Here is a 23,527-nt window from a genome sequence, read left to right on the forward strand (position 1 = left end):
TGGAGAATGTTACGGAGCGAACACATGTTTACAGGCGTAATGCGTGGTGTTTATAGTAAACATAACAAACAAAAGAAGCAAAAGACGAAGAACAGAAATCCGTATTACAATGTGTTGGGCAGGACGCTGTGAATTCATTCTCAGTTCTGTGACTTCAGTCGATTCACTCACCGTTTTAAAACAGCGAGAAAACTCTTCAGCATAAACATATCGATTTGTATCAAACATAAAAGAAACAAGTAAGAATGAGTTTTATGTGAAAGTGATCCGACCATCAGACGTCAAACGGCACCGAGTGTGTCCCCACATCTGTCTCCCTGTCCCTTCGTTTCTCTCTCAGACCTAAATGAGGCTGTCGCAGCGTCCAACAGAAGGTGATGGAGCTTCAGCTGCACTGAAAACCCTCCATCCTGCCTTCGTTACCGGGCCGGCTCTCTCTGCCTCTCTCTTTCCAATTTCACTAAATCAACATCTCCTCTCGTCTCTGGCCTTTCCAGAGCCCTGCTCAGATGATTCACTGGTTTGTGGCACAGCAGACGGACGGCCCGCTGCAGGACAGCGTGGGTCAAAAGGCTTTTCCTCAGCTTCCAGCAGGAATGTTGGCTTTTCATTTTCTAACCCTCCAACTGTTATTACTGCTACTTTATTTACCGCATGCTTCAACTTGCACCTCTGAAGTTTATCACAGTTGTTATTTATGCACATAAACATTTTTCATTATGTCAAAGAAAAATAAATCTCCTCACCACCTTAACACATGTTAAGGTCGTGAAGCAAATCTCGCAGCTGTGCTAAGAAAGATTTTTGGTTTCCTTTCTCTTTGAGCAGATATTTTCTAAGTCAAAGGTCAAATTTGTGACTTTTGTATTTAAGCAAAGTTAATTTGCCATGCAGGTAAAATAACAGGCCCCGCCCAGCCCCACACCTGGTTCGTCAGAGGGAAACACACCTTCATCACATAGGACTCTTCACAGCCCTTTCACTGCTCACTCTCCTTCAGTCAGGTCGCTGATTTACGTCCCTCTAACCAGAACAAACACGGTCGAAAATTAAATCTGTGAAATGTCGAGTGACATTATAAACAAGCAGTGAAATACATGTTTTCATTGCTAAAACAAGATTTCATTTGATACCCAGCCCTGCACAGTCTGTATGTACTTTACAAAGAAAACTATTTGTTCAACCATGAAAAAACCTCTGCATACAATTATGCAACAGACTTCCATCCATCCACATTCCTGAGAAATTCCCAGTAAATAAATATCTGTCCCCGTCTGCACATCAACATTTCGCTGAATGAGCAACAAACCAAATGAATTCTGTGTCCTCCCACCAAGTGTGCTGCACCATATTGAGTAAACATGGAAAAAAAAACATGAACAAATCCACATCAACATGTCCAACTACTGACATATGCAGCAGTGCAAATCCACATCTTGACTGTCCTTCTGCAGCTGCACGTCGCCACACTGTTCATGCTGACAAGTTTACCCAAGCCTGACTTTCCCTCCACACCAACTGTCTCAGTGCTGATCCATCCTCACAACAGAGAAACGAATGGTCTCCGAAAAAAAAGAAAAGAGGAGGGATGAATCATCTGAAAACTTGCCACAACTTGGTTTTTCTTCATTCTCACAGCATATGAGAGAAGAAATGTCTCAGCTGCTTCGCTGAAGGTCCTATTTACTTACAAGGAAGTTATTCTGACAAAAAACTAGGACATTAAAACTTTTTCACAAGTTTTCAGCAGGTTTCAGACTCACAGATTTTTAAACCGCTCACATGCATCCTTAATTCTAACCTTTAACGCCTGATTTACATGAATGTTTTTGGTATTTAGCTGCTGAATCTACCTAACAACAGCAAACACGTTCAGACGCTGCTCAATCAGTGCAATTCTAATTTAGAAAGTCCCTGACTAAAAGCTTGAATCTCAATCTCAGTCCACGTCATTCAGCTGGACCCCACCTCAGTGTCTAAGGTTTGGAAATCATTTTCAAATTTCCACATTTTTAGGCAAATTTAGACCAAACGGACAGCGTGAAAGATCCCTGATCATAAACACAGGACTGTGAAGCAGAGTCATCCTCAACAAACGGCTGCTCAGAAAACTACAGCTGCATAAACACAGGAAAGGAAAGTGCAACTAATTCTCCACGTACGAGAGGGGAGGTCGAGATTTACTGTGAGACTCAATTATATGACACAAAAGCTCTATTCTGTCCTTTTCTCTCAAATACACACACACACACACACACACACAGAGACCTGAGGAGTGGGACATTAGGTCCATGCTGTTTTCATTATTCCTGCCTGTCCTTTCCTGACACAGTCTAATTATTGTGGCCTCAGCAAATGGACCAGGAATTAGACCTTAATAAAAAGGTCGTGTCACTCATACACACACACACACACACACACACACACACAGTAAAGCAACAAGACGGTGATGTAACTCAGACCGACAACGTCAAGACAAACACAAACAGTGTGCGCTCATACAGACGGATCACTGAACCATGCCCCTGAATAATTTGGATTCCAACCCAGTACGATAATCTATCAGGAATATGAGAGTGATAAATTAACGACAAAGCTCAGCATATTTTCATGCAACTGCAGTGTTACACAAGCAAACCCACAACTGCTCTGCTGCCGTCACACTGAGATAAAGTGCAAGGTGCTAAAATCCTAAACAAAACCCTTTTACAGGCACATTTAACAATTCAAAAGCAGCCGTGACACATTAGATGTCATGTTCAAACACGGAAAAGATTCTTCACTGTTCACAGGAACCGTCCCGCAGCCAGTCAGACACAAAATACAAAACCTTCAACGAAATGATGCGTCAGTCGAGCTTTAGTCAAAACCCCAACACCCAACAACCACCAGCAAACCCAGGGGCCTTCACACATCCGAAAAAAACGCTGCCATGGCAACAAGCTTGAGTCACATTGTTTATCCATCCTTCAATAAAAATGATCTGTGTGTGTGAGTGTGTGTGACGTCTGAACGTACACACTGTGTATCGTGCTCGTTCGCGTGGCAGGTCCCTGCTCCTGTGTGCTGCTCTCTGTTTGAGGACACACCAAGCTCCTTATAATGCATGCAGCAGCACAGGGAAATTAAACAAACATTAGAATGAAATTTTATTCAGATGTTGTCATTGGTCTCGTGAATTTTGCTGACCGTTGTATTTTTTTAACCATCGCCCAGCATCTGATGGAAACCCGGCTTGGTTAGCAGAGAGTTGGAGGTGTGGTGGTGTCATCGGACTTATCAGGTGGGAACAACCCATTACAGTGTTTCACAGCTGGAATACATCCTGAAGGCTCAACAGGGGGTTCTGCCAAAAACAGGTACAGGTGGACTGGTAACGGCTGAGCGGCAGCAGTGTGTGAGAACACGTCTGTTTGCGTGTACAGGTTCACCCTGTGGGTGTTCAGCGTCCGCAGCTCTAACTTCACTGTTTGCTAAACGTTTTTTCCCAATTAAAATCCAGTCAGTTCCAATACAACTTCAAACAGGTTTTACTGGGAGCAAATAATGGAAAGAAAGTTAACCTGAAAACGTTTGTTTAAAGATGAAACTAAATCTAAATAAATCAAACAGAATAAACCTGCGATAGAAACGCCTGCCTACATGGAACAAAAGACACTCGTCTGCAGGTGAATTACAGCTATGCTCCAGTCCCGCGTCGGCCTTGTTGCCATGTTACCAAAAGTAGATGAATTCAACTGTTTTACCACATGAATAATAATAAACAGCAGTTACTGGAATAAAGCTTCATTTGCAGAAGCTCTTGATATGAAGCTTTACTTCATCTATGTCAACTGTTAACAACCAAAAAAGAAAATACACTCCACACACCGCGCAACAAGACCCACTAATAAATAAATGTTTAACTGGACAGATAACAAAGGATAGTTAGACCAGACAGAGGGGGACACAGGAGGACAGGCGTGAGGACAGGTGTCTGTGCTGAGCTACAGGGACACGTGTGGACGCCACCTGGGTGCTCTGAGAGCGAAACGAGAAATTAGATGAGTTATAGTGCGCTCATGTTAGAATACACACCACATCCATCACACAGTGGAGGACAGACGGGGAGAAGCAGACAACACAGAAACGTTACGATACAAACTGAGATAAGACGTGTTATATTTTAGCTAGCTTCATGCCAACTTTGTACATCACTGATCATTTTATTTTATCTTTTATGATCTTAAATGATCAGACCTGAGGACCTGTTTGACAACACCACCACAAAACTGGGTCACCTTAGGAATCCACTGGAACTGCTGTGAATCCAAGCTGATTACAGCCGTCGAACGGTGAAGCTGCAAGCTGCAGACCTTTCTGAGCCAAGCCTACAGGGGTGGAGTCTCTAATAATCAGAACTTAGAGTTTAGTTTTAGCAGGGGATTCTTTTAAGACGTAAACTCTAGAGCCAGGCAGTTTGACATGTAAGCTGCACCCCGTCAACCTTTAAGTGACCTGCAGAGACAAGAGACATACACAACCACAGCAGCAGACAAACAAGCTGACAAACCTTCAGACTGGCAGCCACGCAGGCAGCTGTTAAAGGTCTGATCGGCAGTGAGGCAGCAGCCCAAGAACACGCCTGTGAGGATATAGCTGTGGTATTCAGCAAGTGTGGGCAAGGAGCGGGCTGTCAGCTGTGAGCACGGAGAAGACAGGACGAGGTGGAGGGAAGGTGCACAAATGGTGCTGAGACAGGACGGAAAGTGAAAACTGCAACACAAGGGAAAAGAGGACAGGAGCTAACCTTATGATAAGTGGAATTTTAATCTGCCTTTGAGGGGACGGTGTAAAATTGAATTTAACACTATGATTGAAAAATGCTCAACACTTTCATCAAATGCGATCAGCAGTTTGTATCCTCAGCATATCCAGAGGGCAGACGTGTATCAGAACAGCTGGTCAGAGCAGGTAGAAGAAGACAGAACCTCTGAACCGCTCCCTGAGCTCTGCTTCCACAGCTGAGACAAACTGATAAATAAATCTGTAAACCTAAACCACAGTATCAGTGTTTGTCTTCATAGGAAAAACAAAATGGATCTTTTCAAATAATAAACTTAAGATTGGTCCTGAATTCATAGTTAAAGTTATTACAGAAACAAAAAGAAAAAAAGAAAAATGAAAATCATTAAAATCATTTTAACAAGCTCGTATATTTCATTTCACCGTGTAAATTTTACTGAATGTATGTAGTCATACATATCTGCCAAGAGATGGCAGAAAGCTGAGGAAAAAGGGAGGGAGGGTCAATAAGACGAACAAAGAAGACGAAGGTGGGAAGCCAAGTGTTTGATCACTGGTTGGATCTTCTCTCGTCCCATCTGTCCCCTTTAGGCTGCGGCCAGTTACAGCAGGTGACTCACCCATAACACACACATACAAATGCAATGGCTGATGGTCTGAAGAATCAGAATCAGCTATAAAGCTGGTGTCACACTCAGCAGGTACGTTGTTCCACAGCGAGCAGTGGTCTCAGGAAACACTGGCTGTTTTTGTCTCAACAGTCAGAAACAGGAAGATGTTGAACGACACAGAGGACACAAGAGACACATCACCAAGCAAACGCAGAGCTGCCGTCTGAAACAGATGCCAAAACAGAAACGGTTATCTGAATCCATCTGCTTTGATAATTTATGCTGCAATTTGTGCAGAAAAGACAGAGACTTCAAAGAGAAAAGAGAGGGACAGACGAGGGCAACAAGGCCTGTGAACTGAGCAGAGACTGGGAGAGTAAGATGAGTTTGAGCTGAGGCTGTGACGTTTGACATCCTCTCTGTGTGAAACCCTGAGAACTCGTCAGTAACACAAATCAAACTGAATCTGACATAAACTGGAGCTGACCCCGTGACTGATGTCAGCTGTCCCTCGTCTCCTCTCCCCCGTCCTTCCCTCCCCCTGAATTCACTGAACATTTTCTGACACTTTGGCCAAATGGCGACTCTTCCCGCCGGAGCCAAGACAGAGGCCACGCACACGACGCACCATGTGATCTCTGACAACATCCCCAACTGTCACCGTGCTGGTCCCAGTCAGACCTCGCTCTCACTCTTCCACTAACAGCCTGCCTCCGTTTTATTTTAAATGTTGAGTTAAATGTTGGTTTGTCAGACTGACAGTGACAGAAGCAGAGAGAAGAAACAGAAGACGGCTGAAGCAGAGAAGCAACACACCCAAGCAGCAGTAATGAGTCAGAAAAAAGGATTTTTATGGAAGTCCTAGCTGTAATTATCTCAGCATTTTGGATCACATCCCTTTTGGCCTCTCTGCTTGCCTTCCTTCCTCCCTCCCTCCGGTTTGCCATCACCCTCTGTGCTTTGACTCATCTTGTGCAGCGAGTGCAAACGCAGCCGGTGAAGTCTAGCACCCATTTTAAAACATCTGCTAAGCCCTCAGTGTCCTCGCAGAGAGACAGCCGACATCAGACCTGTCACATTAAACAGAGGCAGCTGTCCTCCAATCTGTTAGTTCATCACGCTCCTTTATTAACAGCATCTCAATGTTTCCATACATACAGTATAACGGAGGGATGAAGAGAGGAGTGTTAATTAAGAACTAATTGTTCATTTTTTAAAAATCTTTTTCTTTCTTCAAGACATAAAAACATATTGTCACCGTGTGCAGGGACACACCCTGCAACAACTGCAACACAGCTTCAATCTGCATAAGTTTGCTGCTGCAACAGCTCAACTTCCCTGTGAGAGCAACAAAGTTTCATCTAAAGTCTGATGCCGACGCACACTCTAACACTGGTTTACATGACTCAGATGCCATTTGAGAAAAATAACTAAAATGACCCCAGGACATCAGAGTTAACGCAGGGTAAGTTATGTCAGGTGGAAGCAGAAAGAAAAAATCTCTGACAGGTTTGTAAACTCTCTGCTTGTCACCAGAACTCTCCTGGCAAAGTCTGGTGCTGCTGAGAGAAGAATAAAATCTCCAGTTAGAGGATTCTGGCTGTAATTTCATGGAAGGTGAAATGGTGATGAAATAAAATGAGATCTGCAGTGAGGAAAAGCTCAAGTTCTCCTTCAAAGAGTTTTTTTTTTTTTCTTTCTCTTTCTGAAAAAAGATAAAAACACAGAAGTGTTCAATTTCATCAAAGGGATATTTAAACTTTCTGCAACAAAAAAACATGATTACAGCCAATTTAAGACAAACTAAATAAGATGAGGTTGATTGAGTTGCAACGCTAAGTAGATTTTGATGTACCGAGAAAAGAAAGATTGGAACTGTCAAGTATTTATCCCATTGTGAGGATTTTCAGAGCAGAAGCTGTAATTTTGGTTTGAGATGGCGGCCAGCCGTCTGCCAGAAGTCCCATCTGCACCATCATTAACACCATTCCTCCGTTTCAGGGCTTCAAAACACAGCTCCACTCACACAAAAGGACACATCGCATTTTCCAAAGCTGCAAAGGAACACGACACAACATCAGCTTTCTGTCAACAGAACACGGCGAGGTAAACATCCTGCGTTTACACTGCAGGACGATGGGTTTTTCAGCAGAAGTGTTTATTCAATTCTTTCTGGTTTTTAATGCAGACAACACAGGAACACAAATGAAAACATGACCGTGGCTGCGATTCAAAAACGGTCCCAATATTTTATCCACTGCAATTTACATTCACAGAGGAACTGAACAATGGAAGGACCTTTCAGTGGATCAGCCCAGGACAACAGCAAGGCCAAGGCCACCCACAAAACAACAGGAGCCTCAATTAGCAACACTATGGTGTTAAAAACCAAAATGTTAAAGCTTTACAAAAGATTCACGGTGACATATCTCTGTGAGGTATAAACCTACATGATGACTGTAACACAAATGAACTGTGCAGCCCGGTGCTCCTGTGGTTTGTCATGTGAAAGCGTTCACACACATTCAGGCTTACCTGGTCGTTCCCTTGTTTCCTGTTTTTCCCTTTTGTTGTCTGATTGTGCGTCTCAGCGTGCGGTTCCAACAATCACTTTCAGAATTACAATGGGCTTGTTTACCGCACTTGTCTCTCAATTCATTTCCTGATTGCAGCAGGCTCTCACTTGAATTCCCTCTTTCACACCGTTTCATTTCCTTCCCCTCCATTTTCTCGGGAATACGGCTCGATGATAACCGCGGTGGAGTATTACATTCACAGGCCTTCGTCCTTCTTCAGATGTGTGAGAACAGTAATCACAAAAAACCCTGAAATGGCTGTTTCCAGAAAGGACGGACTGAAGTAGAGACACTGTCTTTGATTTACAGGGAGAATCAGACTCATTCCCGACCCGAAGCCAACGCAGCAGCTTGTGTCAAAACTTGAGGCCTCTTCAGTTTCCACTTACCTGTTTTTGTTGTGCAGTTGCTTTTTTTTCCATTTGTAAAATATCAGTTTGAGAAAGGTCAGGGTATTAGAACTGATCACGTGTCAGCTTCACGTGTCAGTGCTGGAAAAATCCTTTTTAAAAACACAGAAGTGCTGTCTTCTCAAATCTGTCAAAAACTGGTGTTTACAGGACACTTTCCTTACTTTCCTTCTCAAAATGGTCCTCGGAGAATGACAGGTTGTCTTCCACAGGTGGCATTTCACAGAGAATCTCCTTTAAAAAATTCCTCCTCTGCACAGGAGAGGTCCTGAAGCCAGACGAGCAGCCCTCACAGCAGATGGATGCATCAGTCCTTTCTGTTTCTGCTCACCTTGCCTCCTGTTAATCTGCCGAGGATCTTACCTTCCAAGATCTCGTTGTTCTCCTGAGTGACACCGCTGTCTTGTCTCCTCTGGGACTGAACCATCGCGACGCCTGATGGCTGAGCTGGAAGAAATAACACAGGATGCAAAAATCTATGTTAATGAAGGGTGGGAGAGGACAGGAGAGGAGAGCAGAGGAGAGGACAGGACAGGACAGGACGGGAGAGGACAGGGCTAAACATTAATTCTACCAAGATGTGTATCAATCAATTTCAAACAATGATTCACCCAGTAAAACAGAAAATACATCAGGAGTATTTCAAACAGAAGCAAGAGAAAGAAACGGAACAGAAACAAAACAACAACAACAACAAAACCTTCTTTAGTTTGATTAATTAGGCGCTGCGTGATTAAAGGTTAGGACCTGATGTCTTTTGAGTTGTTTATCAGTGAATCACTCAGTCTGAGACAAACTGATCTGCCGACTGATCTAAATGTTCCCACGAATGTCCAGTTCATCACAAACCAGCTCCGTGTGGTTTAGGTTTGGAGACTGTGCTGGTCTTCATCATGTGAAACCACCATCTGCTTCTGTGCCTCTAAAGCCTCTGTTATTTGTCTTTTTCTGTCCGTCCTGAGAGCAGTGTGCTGTCCTACTTCCTGAAGCACAGTTTGACAATTAACGTCAGCAGGTTGCTGAAACAAAGTAAACAATGCAGTCGGCATATTTCTGCATTCCAAACCACACTGAGGCGTGGTGTTGTTGTTGCTGTTGTTGTTGTTGTTGTTGCTGTTGTTGTTGTTTCTGTCGTTGCCACCATTTGAATTCTTTCCTGCGTTGCTCAGCTTGTCCTGCACTCCATCCTCCAGCAACCGCACAGTTTAAATACCGTTAGCCAAACAGACAGCGGCGGTATCACTGAACAATGGAGGCCAGCAGTTAGGCACAACTTTGGCACGGTGCAGTAACCCAGCACCGAATCACAGAGCACTGCTGTGCTGCTCTCAACAGCCTCAAACTTTCCCCCAATCAGTGATGTCACAGCAGGTATTCTGCCAATCGCAGCCGATGGGAAACACCTGCTGCGACTTCAGTGATTGGAGCCAGAAGTGCAACACACAGATGTCACACAGAAATCAGTTCAGCAGCTGTTTTCGGTCGTGTGTGATTCAACATGGCTGCCACCTTTACATCAGAAAGGTAGCATCAATCTAACATCGCTGGCACCAGAACCACTCGTCAGTGGGGTTTTACGACTGAGCCTTGATGATCTGATTCTTACCTTCATGCTTGGCCTGAAGAGGTTTGCTCTCCCGTCCTCTGTTGACTGCAATGATCTTAAAGTTGTATTCTTTAGAGGGGTCAAAGTCCTCAATGAGGAGCTTTGCTTCCTGCTTCGATACCTGAACCTCCTTCTGCTGTCCACCTGTTCAGGTGAGAGAGAGGAACAGACAGTCAAAACCAACCAGACCAACACCAACGATGAGCTCATCCTGCTAACTGACTGTAAAAAAGATAAATGCTTACATAAGAATAAAAGCTTTAAATGGCTGTGGAGACTTACAAACACACATTTTGTGCTTTAACAGTTTGAAATATGTGAAACAAACTTTTCAGTGTCTTTCATTCTACTTCCTTCACCGTGTAATTAAAATGGCTGCCTCAGGATAATTTACACTGTCTGGCATCGCTTCCAATGTGACAGTCACTTTGCCGGGATCACCCAACTTCAGTAACATCCATGTAATTATGTTCACATAAATTCAACACGGGGACTCACAACACCTGTTTCAGCAGCAGAAAGACCTGCAGAGTGCAAAGAAAGAGCTTCGAACTCCAACAGCAAAACTTTTCATCACTGAAGGAGAAATTAAACCTGCAGACTGAGCTCCTTCCGCCCCTCTGCAGGAGCCTTCGCCCGCTGTGGGTTAAGTGTTACAGACGTGTTATATGGAAATATCAAACACAGTTAACACTTTGGGTCTGACCTCTATTATTCACTGAGGGCAGACGTACAACAGCAGGTCGTCTGTACTTAAACTGAACTGAACAAACCCCTAAAAGATGATTTTAGATTTCAGTTTATTACAGTGTGTGAGAGTCAGGGTTCAGTGTCCTGTTCGAGGACACTGGTGTGGCAGAGAATGCCACAGTCTCTCAAACCACCATACCAGGCTGTCATTATACATCTGAACTGTGCACCTGTCACACACCTCTCGCTTCAAACCACTTCCAAAATCGTGAAAATGTCTTGAGCAAAGAGAAAAGAAAACAAATAATCACAAAGAGTGGAAGGTATTAGCCGATAATAAGGAGTTCTTCTAAAAATCAAATAAATCAATCAAAGATTTGTGTTCAGCATGTGATCCTGCCAGATACTGTGCTTTGCCGTGGTAGCAGCAGACCGTTTGGCAGAAGTCAGCAGTTTACAGACTGAGAGGAGCACGGCTCAGAGACTCTCTCATGTCCACTGATATTGACTGAGTCCAAGATCATCGACGTAACAACTGCAAATTAGTTTAAGGTTTTGATGACAGCTTCTCTTCAGTGATTAAATTTAATTTGTCATTTCGCTTTCTGCTCAGCTTTTTGATTCTGCTGCAGCAACACAACACATGTTCCAGTCGGGATCAATAAATCTTTTTAAACAGTCAGTGATCAAAGCCACCTTCTCTGTGTAAAACTGATTGATTCAAAAATCTCATTTCCACCATCTGCTCCCACAGAATGACCGGCAGAACAAAAACCAACAAAATACTAACGTGGTACTTTTTGGTTCTAGTTCCTTCAACTCTTCAATGTTGAAAAGTGAAGCCAAATTAAATAATAATCACATTCTGAAAGTAAGAGCTGGGATGTGCTTGGTCTGTCTGTGTGAGTCGCGTCTTGAATGAAACCTTCCAGCTGAGCTCTGCAAAAATTCCCCACTGTTTACAGAAATTAACTCCTGCTCCATCTCTGCGTTTCCACCTTCATTAGACTCTGATAGCAGCAGCCTGCAGCGAGAAGACGACCGTCCCCGTCATTCACCTCCCTCACTCGGCCCAGAAGGCACACAGCCATCCTTACGCTTCCCCCTTACTTTTTAAAATCTGATTTTTTTTTTCTTTTTCTCCTTTTCTTCAAAACTAAGCGCTACCCAAAGGCAACGTGTTGCAGGCGAGCTGTGTGGGCATGTCTCAGAAATGAGGCCACCGTGCTTTGATGAAAATGTCAAGCCTCTTTGAATATCCGTACCAATATGAGAGAGGCTGTAAAGCTTTTTAGCACAAGGCTGCAGCGCTCATTACTGCTAAACTGAGAAGTATATACATCCTGTGACAAAAGAGAAACACTCTCCTCGCTGCGTTTACACAATATCACACATACGGTACCGACAACGACAACAGCTTCGCTGGAAAATGACCAGAGGATAAAACCAGAGCTGCATGTTTTTCTTTGACAGAAGCTGCAGATGAAAAGATTTCGTCTGGACGTGTCACTCTCCCCCTGCTTCACCTTCTATTTATCAATATCCAACATCTTTCTTTCCATTCACTCTCCTTCATCTTGCCCTCTAGTGTCTCCCTTTTCATACTCCTATGTCATTCCCTCCATCCACCTGACCTTCCCCTCGCAGCGTCAGGGGGACGGCTGCCTGTGCTTTACTGCATCTTATCTGACATTTTCTCCATTACTGTGATCAAACACAGCCCAGCCACCCCAGAAGCTACAGGTCTGCTCCGCCACTGGCTGACAGCAGCACCACTGCCCGAGGTCGACTTCACCTTCAAACCTCGGGCCACAATACACTGGTGCGTCCGGCAGACAGGGGGGAAAAAATCCCAACAAAATAATTTATGAAATACTTTACAATAAGTCATTCTGACGTTATCACATCACATTGATGTAACTGATGGGCTCGACCTGGGATTCACACCAGGGTTGAATCAGGTTAAATCTATAAATGGACCTTTCCACTGATAATATCATCTGATGAAGAACCAGTGTCAAAAGAACATTTCTGAGCTAAACAAGCATCTTAGTGGAAGCAGCTACACAGCGTGCAGAGATTCACCTTTTCATCCAGATACCAAGGTAAAAAAAAGTCTTGGTTCAATTCTATTGATACTGAATGAGTTCAGAAACTGTTAGTTTGTGATGTGGTCAGCTGAGAGCTATGGACCAACAACACACACAACAAACAATAAATTTTAGCTCGTATCTCACGGTGTAATCAGACTCAGTTAGGCAGCAGTAGTGAGCTGTGATGAAAACACTTCCTTCACTCCTTAATTCCTCCTTAAATCTGCTCTGTGTAACATATGTATGAACTGTCACGCACACAGAGGGATGCAATGCTGAATTTTAGCCCAGTGCCAAGAATGGTAATGCACATCGACAGATGGTGGCAGTAATGTACCATTATACAGTATAAAGCAGTGCACCATTAAAGGAAGAGAAGTCATTAGCAAACCGTTCTTAACTAAATAAAACACGGGTTTGAAAAGTACGGAATCAACTGAACATCATTTTTTAGGCTTTACAGAAAATTTTGTTCGGAAAAAACGAAAATGAAGAAGTTGACCCTGTGTCCACAGATCTGTATGTAGAGGCCATCGATGGTACTTCCACACTGGCTTTAGCTTCTGGCAGGCAGCCACCACCACAGCTTTCCTTTTGACAGTTATATACAATCAATTATGACTGAGTAAGGACTCTGAAATACTACTTTGTCCGTAGACAGAGACAGAGACAGTGACAGCAGAGACAGCTTCACCATTTCTTCCCTCCTGCCTTGGTAACCTGTTAAAACTATCCTTCTAACACCGTTCTGTCATTGTGCTGAATGAACTCTACTCTTTCACTGTCCTGTGACTCAGGTTCTTAACAAAACAAATTCCTGAAGCTTCCGATCGTAACAGGGTGAATGGGCTGGAGCAGAGGGCAGTGTTTACAGCAGCGTTAAAATATCTCTTGGCATTTCTTGTCTTCTTTAATGGGAAAAATGAGGAGACCAGAAAAAAAAACAGTGCGTGCATGTTCTGTGCAGCCATCCAAAGCTACAGCATTCCTGGAAATCTGACTGACTGACTGGGTAGGATGGTGAAATACTGAAGAACCCCCCCAACAACTCTACAACAACACATCCTTTCTCCGACGTCTGCACACACACACACTTCTATATGCAAATGAGCATGACTTAGAATTAACCTAAATCATAAGGAAGTGCTGCCACGTACGTGTCAGTACCGGGAAGTGAAACAGTGCAGTGTTAAATTAGACCACACTCACTTTGAATCCAGCGGTTTCACTATAAGTACAACAGAAACAACTGCTTTGATTCAGGCAGTTGAATGAATATCTGTCACAGCTCACTGAGCACTTTCATATTCAACACTTGTTAGCAGAACATCCTGCACCAACACTAAAAATATTTACAGCCTCCTACAGCTGTTGCCTACTGAAGCCTGATTTTAATGTCTTTCAAAATGGCTTCCGATGGATTTTTTTTTTCTTTTTCACAGAGCGATTAAAATAATTTATAAAATATTTCTGGTCGTTTGTGTCAGTGACAAAGACACCAAGAGACTGTGGAGGCTCTCGTCTCTTCCATAAAACCAAAAACCAACTATATGAACTTATTAAAGTTAAATGCTCAAATTACACAGTGACAGTGGTGAATGAGAAATAAAGAAAGGCAGAGGTTTACGGTGTATGAAACATCTGCAGTGCACCTGCTTTCACTTACTCTGCTAACTAATAAAAAACTTGGCCACAGTTTTCAAGCTGAGTAATGATTATAATCATAGTGCAGCATATGAACTGCAAACATACACACTCACTTTATAACTGTGATTACAGCCAATCTATGAAATGCAGTTAATTTCTTCAGAGTAATAAAAGCGGCGTAATGTCTGTTTCCAGCTGAAGGATCCAGGCAGAGAACAACAGGTTCAGCCATTAAAGCTTCTGTTCTGCTGCTGAGACGGACAGAAATCCTACGGTGAAGGACACAGCGTTCAGTATTTGCTGAAACTGTTTTACAGAGGAGCAGATTCAGCTTTAGTCGTTTTGGAGGCTGTACTTAATGCAGCATTTCTACCATTCGCTCTGCCCTCACTGGTGTAAACAGGCTACAAACGAGTGTGAGCGGGGATCTGATGTGTCAGGGAGCTGCTCCTCAGTCCTCTGCTCACAACCCCACGTGTAAAAACACCTGAACTGGATCCAATCACTTCCATGCCCATTAACAACACTCTAAGCCCAAGCTGAGCTCCACAGTGACATGCTGAGCCTGAAGTAATTTCACAAACTTGCGGTAAACAAACTTGTTGAAGCATTCATCAATAAATCCAAAGGTGTCTGCTGTAATCAACCACAGATCTCCACCGTGGGCACCTGAGCGGCTCGGGTATCCGTTATATCACATCCTGTGCGCGGTTACGTGTCTCTTTCTGTTCAGAGTGAATTATGAAGCAGCATGCAACTGAAAAACACATAAAAAGGTTGATTTGTTCTCCCTCGGGGGAAGAGGTTCAACTGCTCAGCTCCTCTGTGCATAACTAGAATTTTTCTTCCACCAGCAAAAGACAAATGTGACATAGTTAACGTGATTTGTGAACAGTCACTGTGTTAAGCTGCATTCTGTTTGTCAGTCCACAACAAATCGCTCCGTGTGTCTGGATACGACTTTGGTGCAGTGTTTAACTCTAAGTACTGATGGAGGCTCTTCTTTAGTGACACATCATCCCGATGCAATTACTGCTGAGGAGCCCTTGAGCAAGGCCCTAGACAAGCGATCCATCACTGAGGTTGTACGGCTGAGCTTCCAGGTGTGAATGTGGGTAACCGTGTGAACGCCAGGCAGGACAGCACAGGAGGAGGCTGTCAGACGTTCCTGGATAAATCAAGTTTAAACTAGAAGGTTTCTGCAGAGACCAGAGCTCCGCCAACACCGAGCAATCCTCCGACAGGCGAGGCTGAAGCCTCAGACCAGAACAGCTTAGCTCTCCAAGTCCATCCAACTAACAGCGTGAGGGGAGTCGTGATCAAAGCTCCAGTACGGCAACATTTCTCAAACACAGACTTTAGTTGTTTTAAAGGCCACGTCTCCAGGTCAAACCTGGATCTCACCTGGTTGTGTGGTGTAAATGACTTTGTAGCTTTCAAACTCTCCTTTCGGCTCTTTCCACATCACTTGCAGTTTGGTGGGGCTCAGGACTTTGGCACGAAATCTCCGTGGCGATGAAACTGGACGGAGACACAACAAAATAAACAGCTTTACACGGTAACTGTCAGTTTGACACGTACTGTAAATATATGAATGATGAATGGATAAATAAATGATCCCTGTCATGCACCGTCCACATCTCCAATATTTATATCTTAATATTAGAAAAACTGCTGTTGTCATTAATGCATATTAGTGGATTACATCCATAACACTGGATAGAGTTCAATTCTGCTCAGTCCATGATGAGGTGATAAGAAAAAGGCCAATTTTAGACAAACTGCTTAGGTTTAGAATTTTGACCGAAGGACATAAGATTTCCAACAGATCTGTACCTGCGTTTGAACTTCGTACTCATTAATAAAACCATATGTTGTGTCACACTGTCAAATAAAGAGGCAAAAATGTCTCGTTTGCAGGTTTCACAGAACCTGCTCTCCTTCTGCTCGGCTTTTACGTGGTCGTACTGTGACTGAGTTAAGTTAGATTGAACTCCCTCCAGAGTTATGGCGGCGTAGAGGCAGTCGCTCCATCTGCGTTTTTAACAGTTAGGAAAGGAAAAAACATGAAGGAGGATAAATTGCATCTCATCCAAGCAGGAGGACACACATCAGAGAGATTAGTTTGCACAGATGTCACATTAAAAAGCAAAGTCCCATTCTCCTTCTCTTCCTCATCCTCATCTTCCTCATCTATTGACGAGCCCGCATTGTGTTTGTCTCTGTGGGTATAAGACAGGTCTTCTGTGTTCCATTTACTGTCGGCATCAAAGCAACGCCTCTGCCTCTCATCCTGATTAGTTGCTGGCCCTGTCAGACGCCTGGAGGCCGACCCCCCACTTTTCTCTCTGTATCCTTCCCTGATATTCATTTTCTCAAGCTTGCACTCTCTCTCTCCCTCTCTCTCTCTGTCTGTCTCCTCATTTGTCTGTCTCCTCATCTGTCTGTCTCCTCATCTGATCCCTTCCTGTCCTGATCTAATTTCCCTTCATTTCTTTTCTCGCTGCATCTGTGCTTTGAAATTGTCTTCAGGGGTAAGAAGAGGATGAGAAAAAGGAGTGAATGTGACTCCCTTTTAACTGCAAGGAGAGAAAGAACAAAGGACACCAAAGGGAAAGGCACTGGAATAGCATGTGTATACTATTCCTCTCCTGTCCTCAGCAGGAGGGTTTAGATGTACAACACAGACTGACTATCAGCCTGAATATCCAAATACTCTTTACAATGGCCTCACCCTGTGTATAAACAGCAACAGAAGAGTCAACAATGCTGTTGGTGGAACTTTTTTTTTTTCGAAAGACTGAAGTATGATCATATTTCACTACGCTCCTACGCAGAGTTGTGTTTTCACAACTCAAAACACTGGAATAAGGCCATTGTAAAGCACTGCATACCAAAAACCACATTTCCAGGGTCAACAACCACAACACCCCGTCATTTTCACACCGGAGGAGCCAAATCCCAGATAATAAACACGTATCTAGAAGCATTCCAAATCTAATTTGGTTAACTATAAAAAAAAAAAAAAAAGAAAAGCCAGGGGGTGGAAAATAAAATGTAAAACCCACAAACTTGTGTGTTTGTGTCCTCATTATGAGGTGAGCCATCTGCTGCCGCCGACTTCTTTAAATACCTACACAGTGATTGACGCTTGGAAGAGCTCTGATGCTCTGGAGCGCAATAAACAAGGGGCTTAAAGGGATGGTTCACCCAAAACCAAAACTGAGCAAAGCACAGGCACTTTGGAAAATTCGGAGACACGCTGTCTCTCCATATGAGACGTGGTAATAAGAATATGTATGAATGTTTGGACATTAACAGATTACTTTTTTGAAATCAATTTGTTGAAAAGGACAAAAATTTGAAGAGAATTTGTCTTTTTCTTCCACTTTTCAGAACCGATTTAGCTTCTTCTTTGCATCTTTCTCCACAATACAGGATTTTGTCGAGCTGATAAGACTCAGCACCAAACACCTCTGCAGCGTTTTGGATGAACCGTCTCTTTATCATTATCTGCTGAAAACTACTCGTGTAGGTATGCAAAGAAACTTGAGTTCAGCACAGGAAGGATAATCCTGATTTCAATGGAGAGAATGTGAAGCCGGCGCATTCAACAGCAGGCAAATATATTTATATACAAACACACATAAGGAATACTGTACCAATTATCTCACCAACCTGGGGATGAGAATGAGGGCTGCATGGGATTTCGGCTCAGGGTTTAGCTCTCTGTCTCGGAAACAAAGGACATTCTCTCATCTGGAGAGAGCTGCTCAAATCCCAAATGATTCAAGACGCAGATTTCGCACCTCTCTGTTTGTAGCGTAGTTGAAATGCGTTGGTTGTGTATTTGCATGTGTGTTGTGCATACCACACTGCATCTGAACGCACACATGTGTGCATGAATTATTGACGTTTGCCCACAACTGGAAGCAAATGTATGCTGGTGTAAGCACATAAAAAACTCTGTGCACCTTATACCGTGTAGCCACACACACACACACACACACACACACACACACACACACACACACACACACACACACACACACACACACACACACACACACACACACACACACACACACACACACACCTTCTCTGAGAGATTGTACTCTCATGCAGAGACAGGTATAGGTAAAGGCCTCACCTGTAGAGATGAGAACTTAATTCTCACCTATTGTTTATGGAGAATCGTGTGCAGACAGCAGAGCCGACTGCTGCCGTGTTTTGGAGAGGTGTCCGTCACACCTCGGGAGTTGTGCAGCGAGTCAGACGCGCAAAGTTTTGAGAGCATTTGAAATGATCAGTGCGAGAGGTAAAGTCAGGGCGACGTTACTGGGTGAAGTCGGAAGCTTTGCAGCGAGTTTCAAAGTGGTCATGGAAAGTTTTCCCAACTCAAAGTCAATTGTCGTTTGTAAATGTGTCTTTTACGGAAGACTCCAAGAACCATGTTGTTGTCGGTGCTGAGCAAAGCGTGCAGAAACACTGGGTGTTGTGGGTGTCGGGTGGGTGTGGTATTAAAAAACTCTCACCCACGCGTCACCACTTTTATCCGTCTTCTTTTTTTTTTTTTGGAGATCCAATATTTTTTCTATTTCATACACTGACAGTTTCTGCTTCTGTCCCCACAGCCTGTGATTAAAGTCACTGAAATGTCATAAGCTCTCTGAAATGAAACCTCTAAGATGTGACCTGGAAAAGGTACCACGGAACAACACTGACATTTGACCACGTTCCCCTCGACCGTTTCCCCTCCAGGCACAGAAACCTACAGATACTTCGTCCATTATTTCTGCAGGCAGGGAAAAACATGAGGAGCCTCCACAAAGGCTGAGCTAAGCCACTGAGGGCACTCTTTGACCTTTAACCATTCAAACAGGGATTCTGTGACAGGTGTCTGGTTAGAGTAATTTCAGACATGACTAAGTAATTACTTAATAACAGTCCTAACTCACTTTTCTGTATGCCACGAGGAAACTTGGTAAACGGAAAGGCTGAACTCCAAATTAAAGAAGAAAGTCGCTCATAAATCCGCATGAAGTCTGTTTATCACAAGTTCAGCTTTTAATGTTCCATCTGAGTTTTCTCTTTATCCGAAAAAACCTCTCACCTTATCTGACTCCTGTGAAATGAACAGAGAGCCACAGAGCTGAGGAGTTTCACAGTGGAAGCTGTCCAAGCTGATCATAACTCCTCGGCTCTCCCCCCGGGTCACTGCTGTAGCCGAGGTTAGCACACTATGGCCTCTCCACAGAGGAATGCTGCGGCTGCTTTCAGTTTACTCGCACCGTGGCCAAAGTGTCAAGCCTTTACTGGGCCAGTTAGTGTTGCAGACTGGCTGGTAAACATATTCTCACTTGGAGCTGAAATGATCAGTAGATTAACTGATTAATCAATCTACAGAAAAATAACACTGACAACTGGAACCTGACTCCAGTGAATCATTAAGATCTGTTGTCCTTGTTCTGCTGTTTATTTGCTGTAGTCGTGTGTAAGTTCAGAGTCGGAGCCAAACTCCTTGTGCGTGTTCACACACTTGCCCAATAAAGCTGATTCTGACAAAACAAAAAGTTGTAACCATGGCAACAGACAACACTTCAAATGTCGACGTTGCTGCAAAGAAGCTACAAGACGCTACGGCCAGAGAAGTGTTTTTTAAGAAGGTTAACATGTCACAGTGAAGTTGACCTTTGACCTTTCAGATATAAATTTTATCCCATTAGACACTGGTGTTAACATTTTTTGTAATCTGTGTATGAATTCTTGAGTTACCGCCAAAAATGTGTCATATGAGGTCACAGTGACCTTTGACCACCAAAATCTAATGAGTCCATTCCTGTGATACTGGGTTTAGATAGAATGGGACATTCAGACGTGTCTGAGAAGTCCAATTTTACCGTGTTACACAAGTGTATAAAGAAATAAGTTAAAAAAAAGTTAGAGTCAGTTTTAACGGGTCACAGAACCCAAAATACTTCCACACACTGGATCACAGGGCAAAGCGCTTCAAACCTTCTGTTGCACTTTAAATTTTGAATTTAAACAGGTCAGAGCTGCAGTGTATCCGGCTGCAGCTGCTGGACAAAGGAAAACTCACTGCTGGAAAGATATTCACGCTATCGTTGTCCACGTTAGCTCATTAGCTTGCACGTTGACCTTCCAAAACCCTGATCTGCTATTATGGCATGGCACAGCATCAACACATGTAGAGACTTTATGGTAATGGAACGATGTCAGCAGGCTTTTGGTTTTTCACCGCAGCACTGAGCAGGTTTAGTCCTGTTTCAGGTTCAACGCTGCCAATAACCTTTGAAAGTTGGCTGATGCAAAATGTGTCTGGGTGCAGCACAAGCAGCTAACTGACTCAAGGCGAAACATCATTTAATCCACACTCTCGTACCAGGTGGGACACCTACTCACCACATTAAGATTGAAAACCGATACAAAACCTTATCTCACATTCACGATCAGGTCTTCTGTGTAAAAAGGGAAACATTCACTCGCCACAGCTAATTTAAGACACATCCTGAATATCAATCCATCATTTGCATTCCTGGAGAGAAAGTCTACTTGGTAAAAAGGAACGTTTCAGATTGTTAAGGTCGATAACGGTGTTAAAGAGACTCCTCCTCTCTCTGTTAATGAGCTAATGAGAGAGGGTGTGTGTTAATTGCTGAGTGGGTTAAACAGAGGCAATGTCAGAAAAAAGAGAAAACATGATTACAGTCAGAGCTCTGTGTGGTAAAACACACCAGCGCTGCCTAATCAACAGATGTATGGGATCAAACGAGACCATCACAGGAAGACAGATTGTACGATTAGAGACTTTTGGAGACGTCACATTTTCAAACCGAGTTACATTCAAATCTGTCAATACAATACCCTTTGAACATTCCACAAATAAATAAATAAATAAGATAAACACATGGATTAATTACAGTGACAGAATGTGCAGCAGCAAACCCGTTTGTCTATCACACAGCAAAGCACATATTCTCATTATGATTCTGGCATCAAGGCTTTTCCCTTTGAGACAGACACGTGGATAAATCACAAAAAAAAAACAAATACTTCAAAATAAAAGTCAATTTCTTTGGAGCAAAGCTGCACATCAAAATTGCCACCGTGAAATACAGAATTCAACCAGCTGGATAAAAGGATGAGAGCAAACGATGCCTGCATTTCCACAACAGGGCCACACAGAGGTTTACTGAGCCGGCAACGAGCAACGAGCGCATGATCTGTCACCAACCTGGAAACAACCACATACTTTTTCGAGTAAAAGGGGGAAACTCGGCTGTTCGTGTTGTTTGGAAGTGACAGGGAAAGCCCTGGCTGGTGCTGTTTGACTCCAACATGGGAAGCCATGTTTGTCTCTGCAGGAGAAAACCTTGTTTGGCCTCAAAGCCGAGTGCTGTGTCGGAGAAAACTGTCATCATGGCAACAACCAGAAAAAAACTGGAACTCAGTGAGGAAACTGTGGCTCCTGTTTGGCACCGTGGATATTCTTACTATTCCCATCTGGCAGCTTTTGTTAGAAAACCGAGCACAGCCCGAAAAGGAAACCCCGTTTATCCATGTTTAAGGATTCTATTATCCAGCCCAGTTTCTATCTGTATATAGTGCCACTGTGAAAAGTCCACACAGTTCAGCCCTGGGCCTGAAAGCCCTGTGTGGCATCATTAGGAAACACTGTGCTCAGCCCAGCTGGCCCTTTTGTAAAAAGCCCATCTTGCCCATGTTCAGTGCGGTGCAGCTCTGTGGTAAACCCCCTAGTGGCCCTGTTGACCCTGTTGGCCCTTGAGTGGAAAGCAGGCTTGTGGAGGTACTTACCTTGGCCCCGCGCAGGCTGAGGGAACAGAGAGATGAGGACCAAGCCCAGCAGGCAGAGACTGAGTCTGACTGAGAACAGCATCCTGATACCAGCAGACAGGAGGACACAGCACACCTGTGCAGAGGGGGGGGCACAGATGTTAGAGAGGACGGAGGAGAGAGGGAGACCAGAGAGAAGAGTAGCAAAAAGGGAGGGACCAGGCAGAGGGAGAGAGGAGGAGGAGGAGGAAAGGGAAGTGTGAGAGAGAGGTGCAGGGAAGAAGAGACCAAGAGGAGGAGAGAAAAGACTTCAGTTCTCCATATGGCATTTTATAAACATGTCATCAAAGATCACGTTGCAGCACTGAGGCACTTCGATCTGAGTCGACTCGGCTCGACTCCATTAATGTTTGTGAAAACACAGACATGAAATTTCTTTCACTTCGTTGCTGTAAATTTATGCTTAAAATGCCTGTGATGTCATTAACATTTTAAAAATGCTGAATGGAGATTGGATGATGATTAGACCTTCATCCGTGGTACAAACGCTGCCCTTTGATGATGTTGAGACTGAGAAGTTCACTCACATCAAAGATCTGTGGACCAAACCCGCCCCTCCCATCAAACCATCTCCACACTGACAGCCCCCTGGTTCCCATGTGCAGAATTCAGTTTATTATAATGATGACGCACAGTTTCTTTGGACATTGGCAAACTATCCGTGGATCACTGTAAAAAAAGTACTGACTGTGAACACATCAGATTCAAACACAGCTGTCAGATGCACCACAGAGCACAGCACGGCGAGCAGGGGGCTTGAAGGTACAGCAGGTGAAAACTGTCACCTTTTACGTGCTCAGCTAAACCTGATCAAAAAACAAGACGGAGAATTATGAATTCTGAAGTAACTGGAGACTGTTGAGCACCTGCAGCCAAGGTGTCTCAGAGAAGACTCTGCACCTGGAGGGTGGAGAAACATCACCTCCCTTTGTTTCCAGCCTGAGCTGCAGCCAACTTTTACATTCAGGCAGTTTTCACTCATTTATTGTGACTGACAGACACAACTCTGCATTTTCACCGTGTCAGTATCAGGACAGGAACGCTCGCGGTAATAAAAACAGATTAAGGATTATAGGTCTGTAACATACATCACTGTAATAACCAGGAAATGTTCCCTCAGGGATTTAACAGCGAGACTGTGATTCACTGCGGTGAGTTCACGGCGACTCTGAAACACCTGGCTGCTTCTGTGCAAATTGCATAATGAACTTTTAAAGTAGCAGCTTGTGTATAG

At 43.7% G+C, this 23,527-nt stretch overlaps 1 protein-coding gene across 3 annotated transcripts in view; it reads right to left on the minus strand.

The window, feature by feature from the left end:
- LOC121191909 (collagen alpha-1(XIV) chain) overlaps positions 1-23,527 on the minus strand; it is a 98,794-nt gene that overhangs the window by 74,783 nt on the left and 484 nt on the right. For all 3 annotated transcript variants that reach the window (XM_041053369.1, XM_041053368.1, XM_041053370.1), the window contains exons 2-5: positions 22,255-22,369; positions 15,823-15,939; positions 9,989-10,132; positions 8,746-8,829 (exon numbers count right to left, since the gene is read on the minus strand). In XM_041053369.1, the coding sequence (XP_040909303.1) occupies positions 8,746-8,829; positions 9,989-10,132; positions 15,823-15,939; positions 22,255-22,336 (427 nt within the window). In that variant the 5' untranslated portion in view covers positions 22,337-22,369. The remainder of the gene's footprint in view (positions 1-8,745; positions 8,830-9,988; positions 10,133-15,822; positions 15,940-22,254; positions 22,370-23,527) is intronic.

The sequence above is a fragment of the Toxotes jaculatrix genome, chromosome 13 (genome assembly GCF_017976425.1).
Source record: "Toxotes jaculatrix isolate fToxJac2 chromosome 13, fToxJac2.pri, whole genome shotgun sequence".
Lineage (NCBI taxonomy): Eukaryota > Metazoa > Chordata > Actinopteri > Toxotidae > Toxotes > Toxotes jaculatrix.